The 27472-nt window shown below is 45.3% G+C and overlaps 1 protein-coding gene across 1 annotated transcript in view; it reads right to left on the minus strand.

The window, feature by feature from the left end:
- Positions 1-2057: 2057 nt before the first annotated feature.
- nmt1a (N-myristoyltransferase 1a) overlaps positions 2058-27472 on the minus strand; it is an 82303-nt gene continuing 56888 nt past the window's right edge. Inside the window, exons 7-12 of the mRNA XM_041173373.1 lie at positions 26861-27031; positions 25451-25559; positions 20552-20722; positions 18537-18704; positions 7421-7558; positions 2058-2467 (exon numbers count right to left, since the gene is read on the minus strand). Of these exons, the coding sequence (XP_041029307.1) occupies positions 2447-2467; positions 7421-7558; positions 18537-18704; positions 20552-20722; positions 25451-25559; positions 26861-27031 (778 nt within the window). The 3' untranslated portion in view covers positions 2058-2446. The remainder of the gene's footprint in view (positions 2468-7420; positions 7559-18536; positions 18705-20551; positions 20723-25450; positions 25560-26860; positions 27032-27472) is intronic.

The following is a 27472-nucleotide window of genomic DNA, read 5'->3' on the forward strand; positions in this document are numbered from 1 at the left end:
TAGCAGGGTAAAGGGGTTCAGGAACCAATCAAATGAAGAAAGGATTGAGAGGCATGAGGAGGTGTAGTCAATGAATGAAAAAGGGGCTATTCCCAGTTTCTAATCTTTATTTTCTTAATTTATTCATGGAACGTGGGGAGCATGGGCAAGGCTGACATTTATACGCAGCACCAGAGCTCTTAAAGGTGCTCACCATGTTTTTAAATAACTTCTAAGCCACTTCACAAGGAAGGTAAAAGTCAAACTCATCGGTATAAGGCTGAAGGCACATTTAAGGCCAGACCAGGTGAAGACCGGTTTCCTTCCCAAAAGGATATTAGTGAACTAGTTAGGTTTTTAAGAACAGTCATGGTGACTTTGACTGATGCCAAGTTTTTAGATTTTTAAACTCAGCTTTTTCAAACTGGTGGGAATTCATGAAATAAAAACAGAAAATGCTGAACGCGAAATGTTAACTCTGTTTCTCTCTCCACAGATACTGTCAGAGCTGCTGAGGATTTCCAGCATTTTTGGTAATTTATTTCAGATTTCCAGCATCCACAGTGTTATGCTCTTCTGTTGATGGGAATTCATGTCCTTTGGTCCAAGATTCTGGGTTACTGGGCCAGTAACATGACCACTACATCATCCAGTGTGCTTATGTTTTAGCTGTAATGCTAAGCAAATATCAAAGTGTTGCTGGATAGGTCCCCACTGTAAACTCACTGTGGCTGTCTCACACCTAAAAGTCACATTGAAGAATATGAGATATAGTTTTGTAGATGTGGTGTGCAGTGTTACAGCTAGATGCAGAAGGGGGGCACACTGATGGGTTCAGTGAGTTATGTAAACTGCAGAGTCTCCACAATTACAGCAGTCAATCTATGGTACATGCTCAATGTAAGGGTAACCTCTGTAACTATGTAAAACATGGCCCCTGAGCTCTATAGAACTTCATACCCATGGCAATAAATTACAGCAAACAAAAGGGACGATTGTTTACATTCAAAATAGATAGAAAACTGAAGTTATTTCAAGTGGTGTGTAGAATCCAAGTAGTTCAGATCCGATAAAAACCTGAAACGAATCCAACTGACAAATCACACCAGGGTAAATTTAGGAATATGGCTCATTGACCAGGTTCTAAGGATTTCCAACCACTCCCATTCATAGAAAGGTACCTGCCCCTACAACACACGAGTGTTAAGTATAATCTTTGGTTTGAATAAAGAGTATTTTACACATACATTTGTTCTATGACTACAGCTTTAAATTAGTTTCTTTAGAGCTGTTACCTCAATGCAATGTCATTTAATTTTTCATCAATCCGTGAAATAGATTGCGGTTTTCACAGGAGAAAAAGAACAAGTGAAGAGAGAGAGACAGGAAAGAAAGCAAGTCTACCAGTGAAAGAATGACAACCAGAGAATGAGCAACTAAGTGCCATCACATGCAAGCCAGAGTGTGAAAGGTAAGGGTTACACACAAAGGGAAGGTGAAGACAGGGGGCCGCAGGGAGAGCGAGCGACAGGGGGCCGCAGGGAGAGCGAGCGACAGGGGGCCGCAGGGAGAGCGAGCGACAGGGGGCCGCAGGGAGAGCGAGACACACCCCCTATTGAAAACACTATACCCATTGTATTGCTGCCTTCTGGATATTGCAAGATGTCTCGTTTCCTGTACTCAGCAATGGCTTACTTTAACACGTGTGTTTGTAGCTTCAGGTGGAAAACCTGGTTTTTAACGCAAGGTTTGACCTCCCTCATAGCTTCACATTACTCTTCACATGTTTATCTCTTAAAAACTCCTTTTCCCAAATTTTAAACAGAGAATATAAAAATATTGAGTGAAGGCAGGGGGTTTTGGCGATCAGCAATTTCAGTGTACTACATCCACTTTAGAAACTCCCTAAAGCACAGAGCAAGCCCTGCAATTCTAAACCCAAAAACACCCAGCAAATACAGCCCTCTGAATTGGAAATACTGCTTGAGACTGTTTAATGTGTGCTCGTGGATGAGATTGCCCAAAGGCCCACAATAGGACATCTATCCACTGAAAATAAATCTACTCTGGTTAAAATGTAAAGCAATTCAATTCTTAGAGTTTTAATAAATGAGACATGTTTTAGACGATGCAATTTTTTGGACGAGAGAATTCGTGGTCAAAGCTCGAGAGATAAAAACACGGCTTCAATCTTTGCACGCTCTTGACATTGCCTTCTCCAATTTGACTGGTTCTAATCCATTTATTAAAATCATGTATAATGCATATAATCTTGATTTTGACAGAGTTGGGCAGGGTAATAAATGTCTGTGGGATGGTACAATCCATAAACTCTCTCTGAATTCCATGGGCTCCATTCCCTCACACTTCTTGTGAGTGTCCAAGTTCAGCGGTGTCAGGCCAGAGGTCAGAGGACATTTCTGATATGGCTGATTGGTAGCTTTTTCCAGCTCCAATGATGGCAACTTTACTGCAGCACAAGTCCGACCTATGGAGAAAGAACAGTGGGTGTCACCATTAGACTGAGGGGAACAGTGGGAAAAGACTCAGTAAATCTCTAGTGGCACCTGTAGTGCTTAGTGTCATTTATTACTGTGAAAAGCAAAGACTAGCTCAGACCCACAAATTTCTCTATTTGATCTATTTATTGGGGTTCTTCTGATCTCCTGCTGTAACTTAGGAGCTCAAACCCAAACAGTTGTTTACACCATTTCCCAAGGATGTCTCCAGAGTGTTTACCAATCTTCCGCTGAGATTACAGCAGGGGTTAGGGAGAAATCCCATGTGAATATTACCTCCCCTTGTGACATTTGCTTCCTGTAATATTCACTCTTATCAGTCACAGTTGTCAGTCACACAAGTGGCCTTTCAGCCTTGACTTGCACCTTCAACAGGTAACTCACTTCTCCATAGGTCTGATGCAAAACCAACAACTCCAAGCCAGAGGTAATTGTAGGAAAATCTGGACTTTTTTTTGACAAGCCACAAAGTTTACACTTCCTACCTCTTTTACTTGGCTCTATCTTACAGGTGAAAACCAATCTTAAGCTGCAGTTTGTTTTAACTCTCTCTCCCTCATCTGATTATGCTGTCCTACACTGTTCTACCTTGTTAATTGACTGCAGCCGGAGCACAGTAATCACATCTACTAGCCTTAGATGAATATACACCAGCACTCTGCATTAAGTAAGACTATTCCCCTGTGCATATAACAGGGCATCTAACGACTTGATCTGGCAGATCTACATGATCATCTCTGTCCAGCAGCTGCAAGCGAAATGCTGTGAAAAAAGGGATCCACCATATATTGCTTTCATTGATCTCACCAAGGAATTTGACCATGTGAGCAGAGATGGAATATTTAAACTGTTGGAGAAAACTGGCTGCCCATTGAAGCTGCTCAATGCGATCTCCTTTTTCCATGGCATCACGATGGAGCAACATCAGAACCAGTCAAACAGGTTTGTCTTCTGCCACCAACATGCTTTGCCATATCCTTCTCTTTGCTGTTGTCATATGCCTTTAGGTCATCTACAGAGGGTGGCTACTTACATACTAGAACTGATGGAAAGCTGTTCAACATCGCTCACTGGAGATCCAAGACAAAGGTGTGCCAAGTCCTCATCAGAGAGTTGCTCTACTCTGACAGTGACGATGCCGCACTAACAGTCCATACTGAAGAACACTGGCAGCAGCAAATGGACAGAATCTCTTATGTCTGTAAATAATTTGGTTTGACCATCAGCATCAACATGTAGTCCAGGATTTTGCCATTCTGCCATGTACGTCATATACATGAAAAGCAGGACAAATCCAACCTGGCCAATTACCACCCCATTAGTCAACTCTCAGTTATCAGTAAAGTGATGGAAGGGGTCAGCAACAGTGCTATCAAGTGGCACAAGCTTAGCAATAATCTGCTCACTGACATTCAGTTTTGGTTCCGCCAGGGTCATTCAGCTCCTGATCCTCATTACAGCTTTGGTTCAAACTAGAGGCGAAGTGAGAGTGACTGCCCTTCACATCAAGGCAGCATTTGACCAAGTGTGGCATCAAAGAGCCCTAAAAAACAGGGGTCAATAGGGATCAGGGGGAAAGCTCTCCGCTGGTTGGAGTTATACCTAGCACAAAGGAAGATGGTTGTGGTTGTTGGCGGTCAGTCATCTCAGCTCCAGGACATCACTGCAGGAGTTCTTCAGGTTAGTGTCCTCGGCCCAATCATCTTCAGCTGCTTCATCAATGCACTTCCTCCCATAAGGTCAGAAGTGGGGATATTTGCACAATGTTCAGCACCATTCATGACTCCTCAGATACTGAAGCAGTCCATGTCCAAATGCAGCAAGACCTGGACAATATACAGGCTAGGGCTGACAAGTGGCAAGTAAAATTCGTGTCACGCAAGTGTCAGGCAATGACCATCTCCAACAGGAGAGAGTCTAACCATTGCCCCTTGATGTTCAATGGCATTACCATCGCTGAATCCCCCACTATCAACATCTTGGGGGTTACCATTGACCAGAAAATGAACTGGACTAGCCATATAAATACTGTGCTACAAGAGCAGGTCAGAGGTTAGGAATCCTGCAGTGAGTAACTCATCTTCTGACTCCCCAAAGCCTGTCCACTATCTACAAAGCACAAGTCAGGAGTGTAATAGAATACTCTCCACTTACCTGGATGAGTGCAGCTTCAACACTCAAGAAGCTTGACACCATCCAGGACAAAGCTGCCTGTTTGATTGGCACTCCAACCACAAACATTCATTCCTTTCATCACGGACGCATAGTAGCAGCAGTGTGTACCATCTACAAGATGCACCGCAGCAACTCATCATGGCTCCTTTGACAGCATTTTCCAAACCTGCTACTGTCTAGAAGATAAGGGCAGCAGAAAGATGGGAATAACACCACCTGCAAGTTCCCCTCCAAGTAACACACCATCCTGACTTGGAAATATATCGCTGTTCCTTCATTGTCACTGGGTCAAAATCCTGGAACTCCCTTCCTAACAGCATTGTCTCGTATCTAGGCTCTACAATCACTAACAATCTGTCACGATGTTGAAATCCCCACACGCATTGCAAAAGCTGCAACTGTTATGTCCAAGCTGAGTAAGAGAATGCAGAATAATAGCAACCTGACTGAGAAAATCAAACTACGAGTCAAGCTTGGGCCCTCAGCACACTACTCCGCAGCAGTGAGCCATGGACAACATATATAATATAAAAACAAAAAACTGTTTTTATCTGTGTTAAATTGACTGCCAGTTCTCTTCAAGAAATGCCTACCTTGAAGAAGTTTTGTTCTATTCTCCGTCAGGATTTTCGAATCTCTCTCTTGCCTTGTTCACCTTCATTGCTTTCTATCACTGCTTGCTTGTCCCAACAACCATCCCCCCACCTTAAACCAGCTCATATTTCACCCCTTCCTATTTTTACTTAGTTCTGTTGAAGGATCATGAGGACTCGAAACGTAAACTGTACTCTTCTCCGCCGATGCTGCCAGACCTGCTGAGTTTTTCCAGGTATTTTTTATTTTTTGTCATGGACAACATATGCTAGCCAGGAGAAAAGGCTGAGCAGTTTCCACTTTTGCTGTCTCAACATCTCTTGGCAGGACAAGGTCTCCAACTCTGAAGTCCTGAATTGTGCTAATTTCATCAGCATGCATTCACTGCTAAGCCAATAGCGTCTGTGCTGGCTCGCCACATTCATTGGGCACCTGGCTGTTATCCATCTGAAGGTCTTTTGTACGGTGAATTGGCCACTGGGCCATGAGCTCCTGGGTGTCTGTACCTCCACTACAAGGACCGACACCTGCAAGTGAGATAAGAAGAGGTAGACATTCACACTGACAACTGGGAGAGAGTTGCTGACAGTTATGTCCTCTGTAGGTTGACTGTTTGGAAGGGCATTGGAAGCGGGGAGCAAAAACAAAAAGCTCAGCTGGCTGAGAAGAGGGCCCAGAAAAAACAGAGGCCAAGTGAATTGTGCACCTTCTCAACCCACCGTCTTCCTCTGTGGCAGAGGGCAGAGACTTCCATGCCAGACAGAAGGCTGAGACTACTGTGGACTTTATGAGTAGTTCCACATGACATTCATTACTAGTACATTCTAAAGACTGGCAGCTCTTTCATGGGCATCTGCATAAGAAGAATTGTTTACTTTTACAATTCGATTACAGAATAACATTAAATGATGGATGTTGCTCTGAATAAATGGCTTACTGTGATGAAAGGTTCAAATTCCAGGCATCAGGAGTTAAAAACAAGGAAGTTGGGAGTAAGGAAGGAACTTGGGAGATTCGTTTCACCCAGAAGAAAAGCCAAGGTGTGAAATTATTGGGTAAGGACACAAGTGGACAGTTTAAATAAGTCAGAGACAATCCTGTCTGTTTCTGGGAGTGGAAACTATTAAGGGATATGGGTAGGTGAGCTTGATGTTTGGAAAGAAGGAAGAGACTTCTGGGCCTAATGGGAGAGGGGAGGGGAGAGGTGGTGTGTGCTGCCCTATTGGAAAGTTTGTGCATGAAGCAAGGCAGGACCAGGCCAAGCTGCGAGGCAGTCAAGAAGGCAATGTGATAGTAGTTATGCTACGGGATTAGAACCCAATAGTAGTGGCAGGTTCAAATTGCATTACGGCAAGCTGTAAACATGAATTAGAAAAGGCTGGTCAGTTGCAAGCTGGCATCAGGAAAAATTACCAGGAAATTTGTATGAGGGAAAGGATCATGCAACCACACCACATACTGGCAGTACAAGTGACTTCAATCCCCCGTGACTCAATGCCTAGCAATAAATTTAGCTTTGGCATAAGTAATGGAAAGGGTGAGACCATGGACCAGACTCAAATAGAGCATTCGTTATTATAAATATTACCCTCTCTAAATACATGACTAAATACTGTTAAGTTGCCCCAGATAACTCACTCAGTACGTTAGTTCTATTATTTGCCCAGTTGAGTTATGTAGTCACATCTCATAAGATCATAAGGAATAGGTGTAGGCTATTCGGCCCTTCGAGCTTGCTCTACCATTCAGTAAGATCATAGCTGGTCTGATTATGGCCTTAACTCCACTTTTCTGCCTGAACCCATAACCCCCGACTCCCTTGTCAATCAAAAATCTAACTTAGCTTTGAATATATTCAATAATCCAGCCTCCACTGCCCTCTGTGGAAGAGAATTCCAAAGATTAGCGACCCTCAAGGAAGAAATTCTTCCTTATCTTAGTCTGAAATGGAAGACTAATTTTTAAACTATGCTCCCTAGTTTTAGGTTCCCCCACATCGCACAGAGAAACTTAATGGCCTAACTTAGGCAGCAGCTGATACAGACCGAGCCCAAACAAAGCTTTCTCTGTATACAGCTGGGGTTAAACTGGCAGTCATTACACAAACAGACAGTGTGAGGCAACAGTCATTCAGACAGCTTGCTCTGGGTTACCTTCTCAGCAGCCATGCTAGGGCACTTCCAATTGTATAGATAATACTGCAAGTTGCCATCGCCAATTCCAAACTTCAGCTTTTCTAGAAAGGTTTTGTTCTCCATGAGATCCAGTGCATTGAAAACATCAAATCCTTTCTGTTAAAAATAGAGAAACAAACAATGAATCAGGAACATCAGACTCAGGGCAAAGCTGCCCTGCGGTATTTACACATGGACAAACACTTAAACAGGAATACTTTTAATGATTAATACTGACATCATGCTAACACAGGGCTTTTAAAATCTTTTCTGTGTTCAAAGAAAGATGTTAGAGTTGGGAAAAAATACTTTTCAATTTAGATACCCAACATCAGAAACAATCACTTCCAAAGCGGGTACATCATGGGTTAGATACAGAGTAAAGCTCTCTCTGCTTCGTACCCCAGCTGAGCTCTCAGTAGAGTATCTCCTATTTTATCAGTTTAATGTTATTCCACTTCTCACACTAGCCAAGACATGCCCTGTTTACAACTGTCCATGCCTGCTGAATTAGGGGCCACCTTGTGCTGTGGGCTCAAGTTGACATAGCCCATTTCCACATCAGGCTGGACCATTTGTCAGTTGTGGCCATATTGATTACATGAACGTAGAGAAGCAATCTGTGCACAGTTGCTAAGTTGTTACAATTGGAGACGGCTTCACGGTGGCCAGAGTATTTGCACCATCGAGAGACAGGGGAGCCAGTGCTTACACACTAATGTATCCAGTGCTTGTAAGTACCAGCCCTGGGCATACACAGTAGTGTTATATATAAACTAAGAGTAGAGTGCCAAAATGCACAGATAAGCTTATTAGTCCTAGTTCTTGTTGGCTGTTCTGAGAGACAGTACTTTTGGAAAGACACCCTCACCTCACCAAGTTCCACAGCCTCATGCAACAGTATGATCAAACAGTCCTACCGTTCTGATGAAAGGTTGTTGAGCTGAAACATTAACTCTTTTTCTCTATATATAGATGCTGCCAAACCTGATTAATTCCACCATTTCCATTTTTAATTTAGACCACCTGTTCAACACCAAGTGTTGAGGCCGAGGACCCCTTGCTTTTACTCCAACATCACCTAAACTGTTATTGGGTTTGTCCTACTTCACAGCTCGTAGGAAATTCAGATCTTGCAATGCTGTTTTTGCAAACTGGTCCCAAGGCTGCTTATTTGCCCAGGGGGTGGAGGTGGGGCACTGTTTCTGATAGGTCAAAGATTCCTGCTGCAAAAAGCTCTCTTAACTGGTTACTCTGGTCTACCTCAGTCAGTGATGGTTCGTGGCTCTGCAGTGCAGGGAAGAATGGAGTGCAGCAAAGAACTATGACCCTTTCCACAGTTGATGGTGGAGTTGGGGGTGGAGGTGGTGGAGGAACCGAAACAAAACATGACAAACCTAGTATGAGGAGAGATGGTGGGGAGTGGGGGCAGGGGTTGTTACAGGGGAAGGAGGGCAACAATTTATATATTAGGTAATGGTTGAATGTGCAATAGCATACTGCTCCTGTCCTTTTTCTCGGTAGTTGATATAATGGAGTTGAGTCATAGCTGAAAGCCTTTAGTCCATTCATAGCCCACTGGTCGTTGATGGGATCTGATGCTCTGGGATTGGCCCAGGCCATGACTATGGGGGAGGGGTGTGATACACATGGAACGGTGAGCCAGTCTGGAATAGAAACCAGAACATTTAGCAACTTTCTTCTTTTTTTATTCTTTCCTGGCCAGCATTTTTTGCCCATCCCTAATTTCCCTCTGTGGATAGCACGTTTAGGGAGGTGGCCACACTGTAGGTTAAAAATGTACAGGCTGACGGGGAGTGTGAGTGTGGCAGGCAGTCTAAGAGAACCAGGCAGGTACTGCAGGAGTCCCCCGAGTCCATCTTGCTTGCTAATCAGTTTTCCATTTTGGCTACAGGTGAAGGTGATAGTTCCTCAAGGGAGTGTAGCCAAAGCCAAGTCTGTGGCACCATGGGTGGCTAAGTTGCAAGGGAGGAGAGGAAGAAGAGTGGGATAGCAATAGTGATAAGAGATTCCATAGTTGGGGGATCAGACAGGTGTTGCTGCTGCAGTAAACGTGACTCTAGGGTGGTGTGTTGTTTCCCTGGTGCCAGGGTCAAGGATATCACAGAGCGGCTGCAGGACATCCTTCTGGGGAGTGTGATCAGCCAAAGGTCATGGTTCACACTGGTACCAACAACATAGGTAGGAAGAGGGACGTGGTCCTGAAAATAGATTTTAAGGAATTAGGAAGGAAATTAAAAAGGACCTTAAGAGCAGCGAACTCAGAATTACTCCCAGTGCCACATGCGGGTGATCATAGGAATAGGAGGATTAAGCAGTTGAACACGTGACTGGAGAATTGGTGTAGAAGGGAGAGCATCAGATTTCTGAGGCACTGGGACCAGTTCTGCGGCAGGTGGGATCTGTACAAGCTGGATGGGTTATATCTTAACAGCACCGGGGCTAATATCCTCGCAGGGAGATTTGCTAGTGCTGTTGGGGAGGGTTTAAACTAGCTTGTCCGGGTTGGGGGTGTGGGGGGGAATCTGAGGGATAGCTCAAATTGGAGGGAAGTAAATCTGGTAACAGGAAGTAGCAAAGTAGCAAGTGAAATTAGAAGGCAGGCAAAATGAAGGTGAGCATAAACTAAACCTAGAATACAGAATAATGTCAAAAAGACTAAATTAAAGGCACTCTATGTAAGCATGCAGCATTCACAACAAGGTTGGTGATTAAAAGGCACAAATAGAGGTAAATGGTTATGATCTAATTGCCACTACGGAAACATGGACTGCAGGGTGACCAAGACTGGGAACTGAATAGTCAAGGATATTCGTCATTTAGGAAGGACAGGCAAAAAGGTGTTGCTCTGATAATAAGGGATGGGATCAGTACATTAGTAAGGGAGGATCTAGGTTGGAAGAACAAAATGTGGAACCTGTTTGGGTGGAGCTAAGAAACAGCAAGCGGCAGCAAACTAAGCAAAGGAGTTGCTTAGACGCCAGACATTACACTGGTGGTAGTGTGTGGTATTCATCAGGAGATTACAGAAGCATGTAGCGTGGGTAATATAGTAATCATGAGTGTCTTCAATCTGCATATAGACTGGGTAAACCCGATGGACACTAATGCTGTGGAGAATGAGTTTCTGGAGTGTGTTAGGGATGGTTTTCTAGAGCAGTTTGTTGAGGAACCGACTAGGGAACAGGCTCTTTTAGATCTAGTATTATGTACTGAGAAAGGGCTAATTAATAAACTTGTTGTAAAAGAAGTTCTAGGGATGAGTGACCCTAATATGATAGAATTTTACACCATGTTTGGAGGCGAGGTAGTTCAATCTGAAGCCAGGGCATTAAATTTGAACAAAATAAATTATGAAGGTATGAGGGACAAATTAGCTGAGGTGGATTTGGAAAATGCATTATAAGGTATGACAGTACATATGCAATGGACAGTCTTTAAAGCATTATGACATAGCTTACAGCAATTATACATTCCTTTAAGGGATAAAAACCCAATAAGAAAATAGTCAGTCAACCCTGGCTAACAAAGGAAGTTAAGGATTGTATAAGATTTAAAGAAAAGGCCTATAAAATTGCCAGAAAAAGTAGCAAACCTGAGGATTGGGAGGATTTTAGAATATAGCAAAGAAGGACCAAGAAGTTGATAAAGAGAATAGAATATGAATGGAAGCTAGCAAAAAACATAAAAAGACTGTAAAAACTTCTATAGGTACATAAAAAGACAAATGTGGGTCCATTACAGGCAGAATCAGGAGAATTTACAATGGGCAATAGAAAAATGGTACAGAAGCTAAATAGTTCCTTTGTGTCTGTCTTCACTGAGGAAGACACAAGAAATCTCCCAGAATTAGAGACCCAAGGGACTAGGGAGAATGAGGAATTGAAGGAAATTAGTATTAGTAAGAAGGTTGTATAAGAGAAATTAATGGGACTGAAGGTTGATAAGTCCCCAGGACCTGACGATCTACACATCAGAGTGTTGCAAGTAGCAGCTATGGACATGGTGGATGCAATGGTGATCATCTTCCAAAATTCTATAGATTCTCGAATGGTTCCTTCAGATTGGAAGGTAGCAAAAGTCACTGTTATTTAAGAAGGGAGGGAGAGAGAAAATAGGGAACTACAGACTTGTTAGCCTTACATCAGTAGTAGGGAAAATGCTGGAATCTATTATGAAGGATCGGACAAATGGACACCTCGATATTAATGATTTGATTGGCATAATCAACAAGGACTTATGAATAGGAAATTATGTTTTGATGAAGCTGGAGTTTTTTGAGGATTCAACAGAATTGATAAAGGAGGGTGAATGGACATAGTATACTAGAATTTTCAGAAGCCCCCCTCAGGTAGCTGGTGAGCAAAATTAAAGCACATGAGATAGGTAATATACTGGCATGGATTAAGGATTGGTTCAGGCAGAGAACAGAGTAGCAATGAATGGATCATTCTCACGTTGGCAGGCTGTGACTAGTGAGGTACCGCAAGGATCAGTACTTGGGCCTCAGCTGTTCTCAATACATATCAATGATGTGGATGCGGGGACCAAATGTAAGATTTCCAAGTTCGTGGATGACACAAAGCTAGATGGGAACGTGTGTTATGAGGAAGATGCAAAGCAGCTTCAAGAGGATTTGGACAGACTTTGGGCGGAATCGTCCCAAACCCACCGCATTATTTATGCATTCCTGGGAAACATGCCATCTCCACAGCAGGTGGGCTCTCATTCGCCCACCCCACCGCCATTACCTCGTTGCTGCATCATGTCAGGTGCCATATCCCCCGTGTGCACATCTGAATGCTTTCAGCCCATGACTGCTGCAGGGAAGATGTCCACAAAAGGCAAAAAGACTGCAACACTCAGGTTCAGCGACGTGTAACTGAGACGTCTTTTGAATGCTGTGGAGCCCCGCCGGGATGTCCTCTACCCCAACTCTGACCTCAGGATGGGCAGCAGTGTGACCAACCAGGCTTGGGAGGCGGTGGCAGTGATGGTCAGCGCCGCCCTTCAAAAGAGGACAGCCATCCAGTCCACAAGATGATGAATGATGTCCTCCGTCCCGCCAGGGTAAGTCACTCTTTTCATCACTCAACTCTCTCACACCACAGGGCCCTCACTCACTGCTGGTTCAAGGGACATCACCATTCATTCTCTCTCACTCATCGTCACTGTTCTCATCCCATCCATGGCGCCATTCGTCACCCACACTTGCCAGGCATGCTTATCATCTGGCCTGGCAGGCATTCTACTTACAATTTCTCCATCTCTATATGCAGGACAAGCTGGCACACAACAAGAGGGAGAGGTCACAGACCGGCGGCGGAATCAAGGTTCTCATGGACTTTGAAAACAGAGCCATCCAGCTGGCCGGCGATGACTGGGACCGGTCCTGTGCTGACAGTGAGGTCAGTGCTGCTCTACCAAGTGAGGATCCAGCAGTGTGACATCCATCAAACAGCCATGCTGTGAGTGATGTGTCCTCTTTCACAGGCCACTGCCATGCACTAATTATCCCCCCTTGCTTCCACAGGCACATCTGGCAAACAGCCGATGGAGTCCATGACCCAGGGCCTCCAATCAAACCTCGAAGAAACCTCTGAAGAGGAATCTGGAGGTACCCACCCTCAAGTCCCATCACAGTGCTCACCCACACCCTCCAACATCGCAGAGACACACTAGGTGGGAACTAGCTTTAAAATAGCCTCATGAGCACATCGCACTATCTGATCTACAGTGGGCAGCAACAGGGACTTTCCTATGTCCGGCACTTGGGAGGACTGCTGGAGGCCAGAAATTTGCTGAGTCTGAGTCAGCTGACGAGCCTCTGGGCTTAGTCATGTCAGTTCCTGGAGCTGTAAAGCAAGCTCGGGAACATCAGTAAGGGATGTCCGCTGCACTCCTCAGATTGTAGGTTACAATGGAGGAGTCCTGTCTGCCTTCACTCTGAGGTGATAGCGCCGGCATGCCAATGCACTGAAGTCAATGCTGATAGGATGGCAGCCGCAATGGAGACCTTGGTCCAGGACACGCAGCAGTGCAGGATCAAACTCCATCGCTGATGCCATAGTTGGCCTCCAATTGTGTGCATGCGAGAGGGGGGCTGGGCAACTCAATCTCACTCCAGCTACGCCTTCTCCTCAAGGAGTCAGCCTGGGGCCCTCAGGCACCCATAGGGATAAGGATCAGCAGGTGCACACCCTGGGGCCATCCATTCAGGTGACTCCGGGAGCGCCTGTCCAGCCGAATTCTCTCATAATCACAGCAGCTCCAGTTCCAGAGGCCGAGGTGGGTGCCACTGCCACACAGCAGGACCCCGAAAGCAGGCCAGGGCCCTCCAAGTCTTGGCTCTCCAGAGGGCGTCCATCAAGGTCATCACAGACCAGGTCATTGCAGTCAGCTGGCTGTCTCACCTCCACTGTGGTTGTCAGGGGAGCACCAAGATGTAGCGGCAGGTTTAGGAAGGTTAAGAAGAATTAGTTGCATAGCCTGGGCATGGGTGTTAATCAATTGGACATACTGTTCACTACTGTCAATAAACTCCCAAGGATGTCTGAAACAAAAACAAAACATGCTGGAAAAGCTCAGCTGGTCTGACAGCATCTGTGGAGAAAAAGACAGAGTCAACATTGAGTCCACATGACTTTTCAGAGCTCTGAAGAGTCATACGGACTCAAAACGTTAACTGTCTTTCTCTCCGCAGATGCTGTCAGAACAGAGTTTTCCAGTATTTTTTGTTTAAGTTTCAGATTTCCAGCATCCGCAGTATTTTGCCTTTACCAAAGAATGTCTCCCTGCTTATGGCTCCTTGTTCTGATTATCAGTGTTCTTGGGCAGATAGGTTTCACATTTAGTGACAAGATAAATGCAAGTGTCTCAGTCCAGGGCCATTTCCCTGTGCTCTCTGCAGCCTTCAGGCTGAAGTGATGGTCCGGCCTCTCACTCCCTGGGCACATTACTAATGCCTGCACCTCAATGGCGCTCATCATTGCTGCCAAAACGTAGTGGGCAGGTGCCACAGTGTTTCGTCATTCTCCGTGTGCTCTCAGCACCTTTAAGGTGGGGCTGGCCCCCATCTTTTAAGCACCCGTGTCTAGTGACATTGTTCTCCTGAAGGGATCAGGTGGACAAAAGATCAGATGCTTCTAAAGTTTCTTGGCTGCACCTCTATGATATGACCCTGATCACAGCCAGACAGAAATCAACCATTCTCAGAGGCCATGTGAAGATCTCTGCTGTGAGGATCTATGGTGTCACCTCACTGCATGTCGTCATCATCCTCCACAAATCTAGTAGCTATGAGGACCTCCTGAGTGTACCTGCCTCGTTTAACCAGTGCAAAGGCCTCATCCCTGTCACCTTAGAGGACATCCTCACCCTCATCAGCATCCTCATCGGAGCAGACCTCCAGCTCCTCCATCTTCTCCTCAGCCAGCTCGTCTCCCTGTTGTAGCGCCAGGTTGTAAAGGGCTCAGCAGACAACAATGATGTGTGAACCCCTGCCGACTGTATTGCAGTGCTCCACCAAACCAGTCCAAGCACTGGAACCTCATCTTCAGCATCCCAATGGTCTGCCCCAAGTTGCGAGCTGCAGCATGAGCCTTGCTATACTGTCGCTCTGCTGCAGTCTGAGGCGGCTGCATGGGTGTCATCAGCCACGGCCTCTGCAGGTAGCCCTTGTCCCCGAGGAGCTAACCCTGCAGCTTCTGTGGGTCCTGGAAGACTTTAGGGATCTGTGACTGACTGAGGATGTAGGAGTCGTGGACACTCCCTAGAAACTGCGCACATCTGCAGGATGCGTTTCTGGTGGTCACACAGCAGCTGCACATTCAACGAGTGGAACCCTTTGTGGTTGATCTGGTTGATTGCGTGTTGCGACAGAGATCTGAGAACCATGTGAGCGAAGTCGATCACACCCTGCACCTGTGGGAAACCCGAGATCTAGGCGAATCCAGTCCCGGGCAAAATGCATTTGTGGATGGAGGCTTGTGAGATTCCTACAGAAGTCACCTGTGGAGCCCTGGAGCATAGAAATTGGGGACTGCTGTCACTTTCAAGGCCACTGGCAGTGGATGCCCTCCATTCCCTGTGGCGCCAAATCCTGCATCAGTTGGCAGATGTAACTGACTGGTTCTTTAGACATGCGTAATCATTGGTGACTGGTTCTCAGTCACCCGCAGGAATGAAAGACTCTAGGTGTTACTAGGTGCCGACCAGCAATGTGTGTGGGAGCCCCAGCCGCCCCTTCTTCCTGAGGTTGCTGCTCCTGTCTCCGTGCAGCCAGGAGCCTCAGTCACTCTCTCCTCCGTCATCTTCACTCTCCGTAGGCCATCAGGCATACAGCTAGTTCACCAGGCACCATGGTCCTGATGTACTCCTCCTGCAGGATGAAAGAGACAGACACGTGGTTAGCATGGATGCACTAAGAACCTGTCCTTAAGTGTGACGGCCCCTTGAGTGTGACAGTTCCCGGAGAGTGTTGGCCACCACTTGGATGACAGAGTTTAGTAAGCTGCATGGCTGCCCGAAACCCCACCCATCTCCGCCCCACTCCACCTGACTGATTGGCAGCAGCCTTGCCCATTGGACTGCATGCTGTGACCTCAGCTCAGGTGCGGGCATTCTCCTAACCCACACTGCAAGGCTGCACTGTTGGCTTGAACCATCGGGGGGACTGGTCCAAACTGGGATACTGACATTGCAAGGCGCTGTGAGTGCCTCCAGCAGTGACTGCTCCGTGGCCAGCATGAGCAAGATTGTACAACATGGGAAGTCATCCAACTGTTCTACATTCCACTAAAATGCTCACGACTTTGCAGTCTGTGCTGGGAGCAGGGGTGAAAAGCTTTGGAGCACTTGGTGACACTTTGATGCCTCTGTCCTGCTTGAGTGGGCAGATAAGCTAGAGACCCGACTCTAATCATATCAATGCGGCTGCGCCTGAGCTGTCTCCGCTGCAGAGGAATGGTCACTTTCTACAGGTTTCCTTAATACGTGGCCTCTTCTCTTGCCCACCCTGCCCCCCACCCAGAATGCTTGTGCGCTATATTCAACAGCAAGGCTGTCCTTGCCTGCCCCCCTCAAGTCGCCTCAGTCACAAGGCAGCCCTTGCCCCCCTTCCCGCCCAACGTGCCTCAAGCTTGAAGTCCAACAGGCAACCCTGGCGAGTGCTGTGTACTCACCTCCGAGCTCCCGTCAAAGCGCAGCCCGCCAAGTGCACGTCTTTTATGTGCTGTTGTGAAACACATCACCGTGCTTTCCCGCCAACGTGGACGGACGATCCAGTGTGGGGTCAGGGGAGAACGATCCTGGTGGGTTGGCTTAATAATGAAATGCAGATTATTACAGTGAGGTTCCCGACGTCCATTGGCAGGAAATGCGGTCAGCCGTCAAAAGGCCATCGCGAATGGGTTTCACGCTGTTGTGAAACCGATCGTGCCATATTGTTCGCTCGTACCACTGAACACACCCGATCCTGGTGGGCATGGAAAATCCTGGCCTTTGAGTGGGTAAGAACATGGCAAATGGATTATAAATGTGGAAAAATATGAGGTTATCCACTTTGGTAGGAGGAACAGATGCATAGAGCATCTCTTAAATGGTAAGGGATTAGAAAGTGTTGATGTACAAAAGGACCTGGGTGTCCTTGTCAATAAGTCACTGAAAGCTAACATGCAGGTGCAACAGGCAATTAAGAAGGCTAATGGTACGTTGGCCTCTATCGCAAGAGGGTTTGAGTACAGGAGTAGCGAAGCCTTGCTTCAATTGTATAGAACCTTGGCTGGACCACACCTGGAGTACTGTGTGCAGTTGTGGTCCCCTTACTTAGGAAGGATATAATTGCTACAGAGAGAGTGCAACGAAGGTTCACCAGACTTGTTCCTGGGATGGCAGATTGTCCCACGCAGAGAGATTGGGGAAACTGGGCCAGTATTCTCTAGAGTTTTGAAGAATGATCTCATTAAAACTTACAAAATATTTAAAGGGATAGTCAGGGTAGATGCAGGTAAGATTTTTCCCTTGATTGTGGAGTCTAGAGCCAGGGGACACAGTTTCAAAATAAGGAGGGAAGCCACCAAGAACTGAGATGGGGAGTAATTTTTTTTACTCAGAGGGTTGTGAATCTTTGGAATTCTCTATCCCAGAGGGCTGTGGAAGGTCAGTCATTGAGTATGTTTAAAGTAGAGATTGATAGATTTCTAAACACCAATATCGTAAAGGAAAATGAAGATATTGTGGGGGAAAAAGGCATTGAAGTGACTGATCAGCCATGATCACATCGAATGGCGGAGCAGGTTTGATAGGCTGAATGGCCTACTCCTGCTCTTATGTTCCCTCGAATTGAGTGGCTTGGTAGACATTTCAGAGGGCAGTTAAAAGTCAAACACTGTGGGTCTGGAGTCACATGTAGGCCAGACCAGGTAAGGATGGCAGATTTCCCTCCCTAAAGGGCATTAGTGAACCAGGTGGGTTTTTACAACAATCGATGATAGTTTCATGATTACCATCACCGAGATCAACTTCTGAATTCCAGATTTTAACTGAATTCAAATTCCACCCGCTGCCTTGGTGGAATTTGAACCCATGACTCAAGAACCTCTGGATTACTAGTCCAGTCATATTACCACTATTACCACTGTCTCCCCATATAGAGAGTTAAGGGGCCCAATAACCACAACCCTGATTTCAACTTAATGAACTATGTTTGTGAGAACTGAAACAGAAGGTTTCCAGCCTTCCTCACAACCTTTGACCTACCCTAACCCAGCATCAGACACAACAGGATGAAGGTGTCCTTTTCTCATCACTCCATCCTCTGAAAATATCACTCTTGATATACTTCTGGTAGTTGTTTTAAGAGCTGTTAAGTGTTAGACAAGTTGTGACTGCAATCAGACATAGGGAAATGGTTTGAAATTGGCTCCAGGCTACCGAAATATTAGGCTACCAGAGCTGGCATGGAGTCCTGATTCAAGCTTCAATCACCTCATGCTAATCATGTGTTGTAAACCCAGGGGCATTCTGAGGAGCCCCTGATTTTGTTTGATAGGCGAACAGAAAAGATGTCACATACCGACTTCGCAAGGATGAGGCCATCATTCATGAGGTCAACGAGAGGTGTCTTGGTGTGGACATTATAAAAAGAGTAAGCGGCCTTCAGGCTCTTGTGAACAGGATGGTGCATGATGGTGGAAGGAAGTGTGTAAAAACTGAAGAAGTCCGTTAGTTCGCCATCAGGGCTCTGCAGAAACAAGATGAAAAGATCAATGAGTTATTTGTAGATTAAACAAAAGAAGAGCCAAGCAGCCTGGAGAATTTGCAGCCTGACATGTTCAATGTAGAGATTCTACCTGGATCAGGCAGTCACTGGCAAACAGCTATACTTAACATTTCGTATGCTTATCCAGCACCTTTACACAAGTAGAAAATCTAATCAAATAACCTGCAACTTACTTCGCCTGAGAGACAGAGAGAGCGAGGGAGTGGGCACACCTGAGGGACAGAGAGCGCTGGGGGCGGGGAGGGGGGGGAGACATGTGCACCAGTCCGAAGGACAGAGTGCGCGGAGGAGGGAGCTCACGTGTGCGCCCAAGGGACGGAGATCATGGGGTGCACATGCGGGACAGAGAGAGACACCCTGAGGCTGGGGTTAGGGGGTGGGGAAAAAGAGGGGGGGCTGTCAAGAGTTCCCCAATGAGATTGGAAACACTTACATGGGCAACAGACGTGCTCAGATTCCTTCAACTTACACAATGTATGCTTGGCACTGGAATATTGAAGAGGAGGTAGTGGTTTTGTCACTGGACTAGTATTCTAGAGACCCAGGGTAATGCTCGGGTTCCAATCCCACCACGGCAGATGGTGAAATCTCAATTCAATAAAAATCTGGAATTGAAAGTCTAATGATGACCATGGAACTAATCGATTGTTGTAAAAACCCATCAGGTTCACTAATGTCCCCCCAGGGAAGGGACCTGCTGTCCTTACCTAGTCTGGGCTACATGTGACACCAGATCCACAGCAATGTGCTTAACTTTTAACTGCCCTCTGAATGAATTCAAACTACCCCAGGGACTGGTGGGGGGTGGGGGGGGTGGGATTTACTTGGCTCTCCCCACAATTTGAGAGTCAATCTCTAAGCATCCATTCTCAAATTTTCTCTCATTTTCACCCGAAACCATTGATTCCTGCTATGGTCTGGGTTCCTTAGGAGAGGGGAACACTGCACTACAATCTCCAGCATGTATAGCTGACCAATTGGTGTTAACAGAATTTGCCTTCTACAAGCAGTGGGTGATGTAACAGGTATTATGACACTTAAGCTCATTGTGGGAAATAGAAGACTCCAGCAGTAATGTGCTCAGATCCAAAAGAACAAAAAAGTTGAAAGCAAAATACATCTGATGCTGGAAATCTGTTCTTAGAATTAAAAAAATTGCTTTGCAGAGCTTTTAAAATGGTAAATTATGGTAATGAAAGATTACGGTAATCACTCTTAAATATGCTCTTGACGCCTCGTTTAACAGTTGACGTAAAGACAGAAAATGCTAGAAAAACTCAGCAGGTCTGGCACCATCTGCGGAGAGAGAAACAGAGTTAATGTTTCCAGTCATAGTATGACTCTTCTTCACACAAAGAGTCATCGCGAACTCGAACATTAACACTGTTTCTTTCTCCATGGATGCTGTCAGGGAGACTTTTTCTGGCATTTTCTGTTTTTATTTCAGATTTTCAGTATATGCAGATTTTGCTTTTATTGAACAGTTGAGTCTGCCTGTGATCCCTTGGTAGGTTATATGTGGCACCTTTGGAATTGATTTCTACAACAATAGAAATTGATTATGGTTAATTGCTTGCTATGGGGACTGTACAATTTTTTGTGTGTGAGCCTTGGCAGTGAGTCGCAGCATGCCATTCAAACATGCGGGGCATCACCCACTACCTACTGACATGAACATTCCTGCAGAGGCTCCTAGATGATAACCAGGTGCAGGAACCCAGCCTGATTTATCAGCCACAACCCAGAGATAACGGTGTTGTATCAATCACCACTTAGATACCCTCTAAAAATCAGTGAGTCAGACTTACCTCAACCACGTAAGTCTCTATAATATTTTCCCGAGGTAAGAACCAATGAGCGACCTCCTCTTCGTTCATGGCTGGGGTAAGATAGAACTGCTTCAGGTATTCCCTCAGCAGCCTGCATACATTCTCCACATCCTTGCGCTCCATTGGTCTTAGACCAGACGTTTTTGTTGTCTGAAACATTTGAAAAACACCAGAATTTACAGAAAAAGGTTGAAGACCAAAAGCTTGTTTCTTAAGCACCGATTGTCACTACCATTTCATCATGGCCTCAAATCCTTTATGTTTCTGGAAAGGTTATGCAATTGTGACCTCATTTATAACACCCATTTCAGTAACTAATTCCATAACTAACGACCTGGGAGTGACAGGAAGTGAGTGGAAATTGCAGAGGCACTGGCCATAATTTTTCAGTCTTCCTTAGGCTCAGGGGAGGTGCCAGAGGACTAGAAAATTGCAAATGTTAAATTCTTGTTCAAAAAAGGGTGTTAAGATAAGTCTAGCAACTATAGGCCAGTCAGTTTAACTTCAGTTGTGAGGAAACTTCTAGAAATAATAATTAGGAACAAAATTAATATTCACATGGATAAGTGTGGGTTAATGAAGGAAAGCCAGTAGGATTTGTTAAGGGAAAACCGTGTTTAACCAACTTGATAGAGTTTTTTGATGAAGTAACAGAGCGTTGATGAGGACAACGTTGTTGATGTGGTGCATATGGATTTCCAAAAGGCATTTGATATAGTGCCTCACAACAGACTTGTGAATAAAAGGGACAGTAGCAACACAGATATGGAATTGGCTGAGTGACAGGAAACAGTGCGGTGGTCAATGGATGTTTTCTGGCTGGAGGAAGGTTTGTGGAGGAGTTCCTCAGGAGTCAGTGTTGAGATCCATGCTTTCCTGATATGTGTTCATGAACTTGAACTTGGTGTACTGGGCACAATTTCAAAATTTGTGAATGATGCAAAACTTGGAAGCAGTATGAACTGTGAGGAGGATCATGTAGAACTTTAAAGAGACATAGACAAGTTGGTGGAATGGGCAGACAAGTGGCAGAAAAAGTTCAGTGCGGAGATGTGTGAAGTGATTAATTTTAGTATGAAGAACATGGATAGACAATATAAAATAAAGACTACAACTCTAAAGGAGCAGAGGGACCTAGGTGTGTATGCACATAAGTCACTGAAGGTGGCAGCAGTGGCAGGACAGGTTGAGACAGCAGTTACAAAGCCTAGGATTCTGTATGCTTTATTATTAATTGGGCCAGAGAGTTCAAGAGCAAGGAGGTTATGTTGTATCCGCATAAGATGCTAGTTCGGCTTCAGCTGGAGTATTAACTCACATTCTGGGCGCAGCACTTTAGGAAGGATGTGAAGGCATTGGAGAGAGTGCAAAAATGATTCACGAGAACGGTTCCAGGGATGAGGAATCTTCAGTTATGAAGACACATTCACGAATTTGGGTCTGCTTTCCTTGGAGGAAAGACTGAGGTGAGATTTGATAGAGGTATTCAAAATCACGAGGGGTCTGGACAGGGGAATAGGATCGAGAACGAGGGGGCACAGATTTAAAGTAATTTGCAAAAACAAAATGAGAAAAACTTTTTCACGCAGTAAGTGGTTAAGGTCTGGAACGCAGTGCCTGTGTGTGTGCTGGAGGCAGGTTCAACTGACATTCAAAAATAAATTAGACTGTGGACTGAAAAGGAAGAATGTGCAGGGTTATGGGGAGAAGGCAGTGGAATGGCACTAAGTCAGTTGGTCATTCAGAGACCGGGTGTAGACGTGAGGGGCCAAATGGCCTTCTGCACCACAACAATTGAGATTCTGTGGCTTATTGGGTGAAAACATTCTATTCTCCCTGCCCACCACCCCCCCCTCCATCCCCCACTCCCAAGTTCCCTCCTGACTCCTAAATCCCTCATTTCCCATTATCCCATGCCCCCTGGGATTTGAAGCCTTCGCCAAAGGGCAGAAGTTGCCCTGTTGCTCAATTCTTTCCAAATATTTGAAAATTATTTTCCAAAGCAAAACACTGTCTTAACCTTGAACTTAGACCCCTGATATTATGAACCATATTTCTTGCTCCTTACAGGGCAATAATCTTTCCTGTTATTGGGTGCCTAGAGCTGCACACAAGTACTGAACGATAAACCAAGAAATGTTGAACATGCTCTGGGTTTCTGAGTGTAACTACGGGGATAAAATTAACTTTAACTATGGCTCCAACACTCAGTATTACACAGCCCTAGATATAGATATAGAGAAACCACCATGCTGTGGCACTTCATTTGATAACCTTGTAGCTTTAGTGGATTTTCTGCCCCAGGCTTAAATGTCATAACATCCTCCTCACCTTTGAAAACCTAAATCAACAAACCATTTGTCAACAAAGAATCACTTTCCCGCTTAAGATGCTAACTCTTGTTAGTGTGCAGTCCCACAAAGCTCTCCCTTTCAGCTGCCAGTGTCATCATTCCTGGTTCTGCCATGTCAAAGCGGGTGGGTAGGTGGTGAGAAACAGCAATAACTGTCAAGCGACAGTGCATTGCATGACCTCAGTAGCTTACTAGTGTCTCAGTCACACTGCAGCACTGTTAGGATTTAGTAAGCAGGCACTGGAGCCTGCAAGAAGCCCCTTCTATGCACCTTGATCATCCTTGACCCAGGAAACTGGGTTGGGGGAACAGTGCTGACAAACAGATAAGTTGATCCGCCTTGAACATTGCCATCAGATAGGAAATTCCAGCAATCCATTTTAAACTTCCTGCCTGCCTGTGCACTTTACAAAGTGCAGTCCCACTAATGTCTCCTTGGTGGTGCCGTTCATTGCAAAAAAATAAATTATTCTTGTCAACAGCACCATCAATGAGCAGTTGGTTGAACTGCAGCCTTCATTCTCACAAAATCTCTTTGCACCTGCCTAAAGATAAGACTTGCATTTATGGGGCAACTTTCTGAACCTCAAACTATTCTAAAGAGTTTTAAAGCAAAGTAATTACTTGGCTTAAATAAAAGCAAACTACTGGAATTCTGAAACAAAAACAATAATTGCTGGAACACAGCAGGTCTGACAGCATCTGTGTTCTAAAGAAGAGTCACCTGGACTCGAAACATTTCTCTCCACAAATGCTGTCAGACCTGCTGTGTTCCAGCAATTATTGTTTTTGTTTAATTACTTGGCTTGTTGTAATGTCAGGAAAAGTGGCAGCCACACTGCACACAGCAAGATCCCAAAACAGCAATGAAATAGTGAGCAAATAACCTGTTTTAGTGTTGTTAGTTCAGGGTTAAACATTGGTCAGGACACAGAGCACTTTGTGCTCTTTTTGAATTAGTGCCACTGGATCTTTTATATCCACACAGGAGGACAGCCAGAGTCTCAACTGACTGCTTCACTTGAAAGACAGTACACTCCCATAATACTGAACTGGGCTCAATTATGTGGTCAAGTCTCTGTAGCAGGACTTGAGTCAATGACCTTCTCACTCAAAGGCTACAATGAAACATAAGATCCACAGTGCAGTTCTTCTCCCTGGAATCAATAGACGAGAACTAGCTTACATCAGGTAAATAACCCTTCTCATGCCAGTCAGCATCACCTTCAGAAAATTCTCAAAGGTAAGATTTTAACCTGTTTGATACTTTGAACTTTGGGTTACCCTGATTCGTGGTGAGAAGGTAGAGCACAACATCTCCATGGAGTTACTCCAGTCAAAAACCCATTAGATTTCTGTGCTTACAGCACTGATGCAGAAAAAGCTTTTAAGGAAATGTTTAACAGAGAGGTGTTATATCGTACTGTTTATGGTGCTAAATCTTTACTTTGACTGTTCATCAGGTATTAAGCCATGTAAACACAAAAGACTGTATGTGGACCAGAACTGCACATTACACTTATATGCACATTTACCATAGCAACATCCCAAGGTGCATCTCACAAGCACTATCAGACAAAATCTGACACCAATACAGAAGAAATATTAGCAGAGGGGACTAAAAGTTTAGTTAAAAAGATAGGTTTTACGGACCACCTCAAAAGAGGGAGGTGGAGAGACTCAAGAGTTCCAGAGCTTATGACCTAGACGTTTAAAGGTATGACTGCCAATGGTGGTGAGAAGATGGTGGCAAGCATGTAAGGGCCAGAATTGGAGGAATGCAGAGTTACTGGAGGGTTGTAGGGCTGGAGGAGGTTCATCTGTTCATCAGTAGAACAACATATTTAACCAAGTGCAGATCAGTGAAGCCATTGAGCCCATCCTAGGCAGATATGAAGACTGCCACATCAGGTTATTAAACTCCTTGTTGACACCAATGTTTTTGTTGCCATTCTTCACTGCAGGTATTGACGCCTCAGTGTTCTGTGCTTCCCAAGCCTGGTCTTGCACTTGATGTTTGATGCTTGACCTGAAATGATGTTCAGGGTGAATCTTTCTCATTCCATTTGGCATCTCATTTTCCTCTACAAGGGTCCTTCTCAGCAATGGGAAGGATATACGAGTTGGAGCCCCAGCCCTGAGAATGCGGCATTGTGGAATGGAGGGAAAGTTGAAAGCTTAGGGTAAATCTGCAATTCTTTTGGGAATGTTTTATTTTGAGATTAAATGTTTTTTGCATGTGCAAGAAGCAGTAATGGCCTCTGTGGCTGCGGGTTTCTGCCAGTGGAATATGACTAGGTTCAAACCTGAAGTAGGAAATAATGGAGGCAAGCAATGTGATTGGTTATTTGCTGCTTAGCTATTTACCAATTAAAAATGAGAAAAATATAGAAACATAAGCAATGAAGAAAGGAAAAAGGACCATCAATCCACCTGTTAAAATGAAGGCAGCAGGTTCGACACACACAAGACACAAGTAATGCTCACAAACAGGCTTTACTGAGACATACAGTGTTAAGGCTCACCTCTGGCAGTCTATATAGTTTCATTGTTCGCTGCATAGTCATGTTTCTGCTCAGATGGGAGAACTTCACCTCTACTAGTTTGCGTGGGTTTAGTGACCTGTGCCAGTACCTGCCCAACAGATCACAGAATACTCCAGTCAGTCACTGACAGAACTGAGAGCTTGGCCCACTGCGGTTAGTGGCTTGTCCTAAGCCCAAACGTGGCATTGCACCACACCTCAGACTGCACACGAGCAATGCCACAAATCACAGATTATACCACAGTGTACTGATAACTACATAGCAGCTACAAGGACAGAGAGAGGTTTGAGTGCTGCCAGAGGTGCACACTCCCTTTAACATGGACAACTTATCCACTAAGTGGTGTCACTTTAACAGTGATTACAGCTCTTAAGGCATAGCTTCTTTGAGGGTATAAACATGAACGGTGCAACACACCGTGCCGCAGAGTGACAGCACAATGGATTTTGTCATCCTACTGCCAACAGGAGAGAACTGATCATTCCTTTACCACTATACACCTCACTGAACAGAATGTGTTTGTCCAGTCTGAGATGGTGGGGTCACATTGTCAGATAACAGCATCACCATACTTTGTTAGTGGACACCAGCGCAGGGACAACAGAATAGATTTCCAGGTCAGTCAACACCCGTTTAGTCAAGAAGCCACACATGGAGGACAGAGGCTCATGAAACAACAGGTCCACTGAAGACCACAGAGGGTGGGTTGCAGGTATACTCCTGTCTGTACAGGGAGCATATCACTGTATCACAGTAGCAAGTGGTACAATGCATCACCCAGATTATTTTGACTAGAATCCAAGTACGCAGCGCACCACAGTTTGACACACAGGAACACATCCTGCTGCACCCAGGGGCGCCACTTATGCATCCACTACCCCTGCAACCAGCAACACCCACTCCCCTGACTACAACTCCATCCAGAGATAACCCCGCCACTGTACCCAGGGACACCGGCCCACTGCACACAGAAATCCTACCTTCCCACCTCCTGCAACACCCACACCACCCCCCATCCAACCTCAACCTCCTGCCAAACACAGATGTGAGAGCAGAATTTGGAGGGGTCTGTATCTCATTAATCTACCAGCCATGTGAGTGTTTGATGGGGCAGTGTAGAGGGACCTTTACTCTGTATCTAATCTGTGCTGTACCTGTCCTGGGAGACTATGACGATTATTCTGATGGGTGCATCAGGTGAATGATATCAAGGGATATGGGGATAGTGCGGGAAAATGGCATTGAGGTTGAAGATCAGTCATGATCTAATTGAAAGGTGCAGCAAGTTCGAGGGGCCGGATGGACAACTCCTGCTCCTATTTCCTATGTTCCTATGAATCTAAGGCTTACACATATTGTTCAGTAGGAGGGGCTAAACCTGGACCTTACCTGCAAGTACCTACAGGTTTAGGCAACACCACACCTGCAGTGTATACAGCCTGATAGCTGCCTTCAAGGTTGACTCTCCTGGTGATCTCCCGGATCAGGACTGGAGCCACCCGTTTAGAGCGCAGCTTCTTATGCACACATAAAAAGTTAATCTCCACCATCTTCTTCAGACTGCCAAAAAATAAAAATTAGAACAGAATTTTTACCAATACAAACAAAAAAGTACAAACACTGGAAATCAAACAAATATAACAGGTTATGCAACATCTGTAGAGAATAAACAGTATTAGAGATACCCCCCACCCCCATTGGCCAACATCCCCTCCCACTAGCTGACTGATGCCCCACCCACCCCAAAACTACCTGCCCACAATCACTGAGATAAAAACAAAAAACTGCGGATGCTGGAAATCCGAAACAAAAACAGAATTACCTGGAAAAACTCAGCAGGTCTGGCAGCATCGGCGAAGAAAAGAGTTGACGTTTCGAGTCCTCATGACCCTTCAACAGAACTGAGTGAATATTAGGAGAGGGGTGAAATATAAGCTGGTTTAAGGTTGGGGGGGGGGGGGGGGTAGAGAGAAGTGCCGGGGTGGGGGGTGGTGTGGTTGT

This window comes from Carcharodon carcharias, chromosome 23 (assembly GCF_017639515.1).
Source record: "Carcharodon carcharias isolate sCarCar2 chromosome 23, sCarCar2.pri, whole genome shotgun sequence".
NCBI classification, from domain to species: Eukaryota; Metazoa; Chordata; class Chondrichthyes; order Lamniformes; family Lamnidae; genus Carcharodon; species Carcharodon carcharias.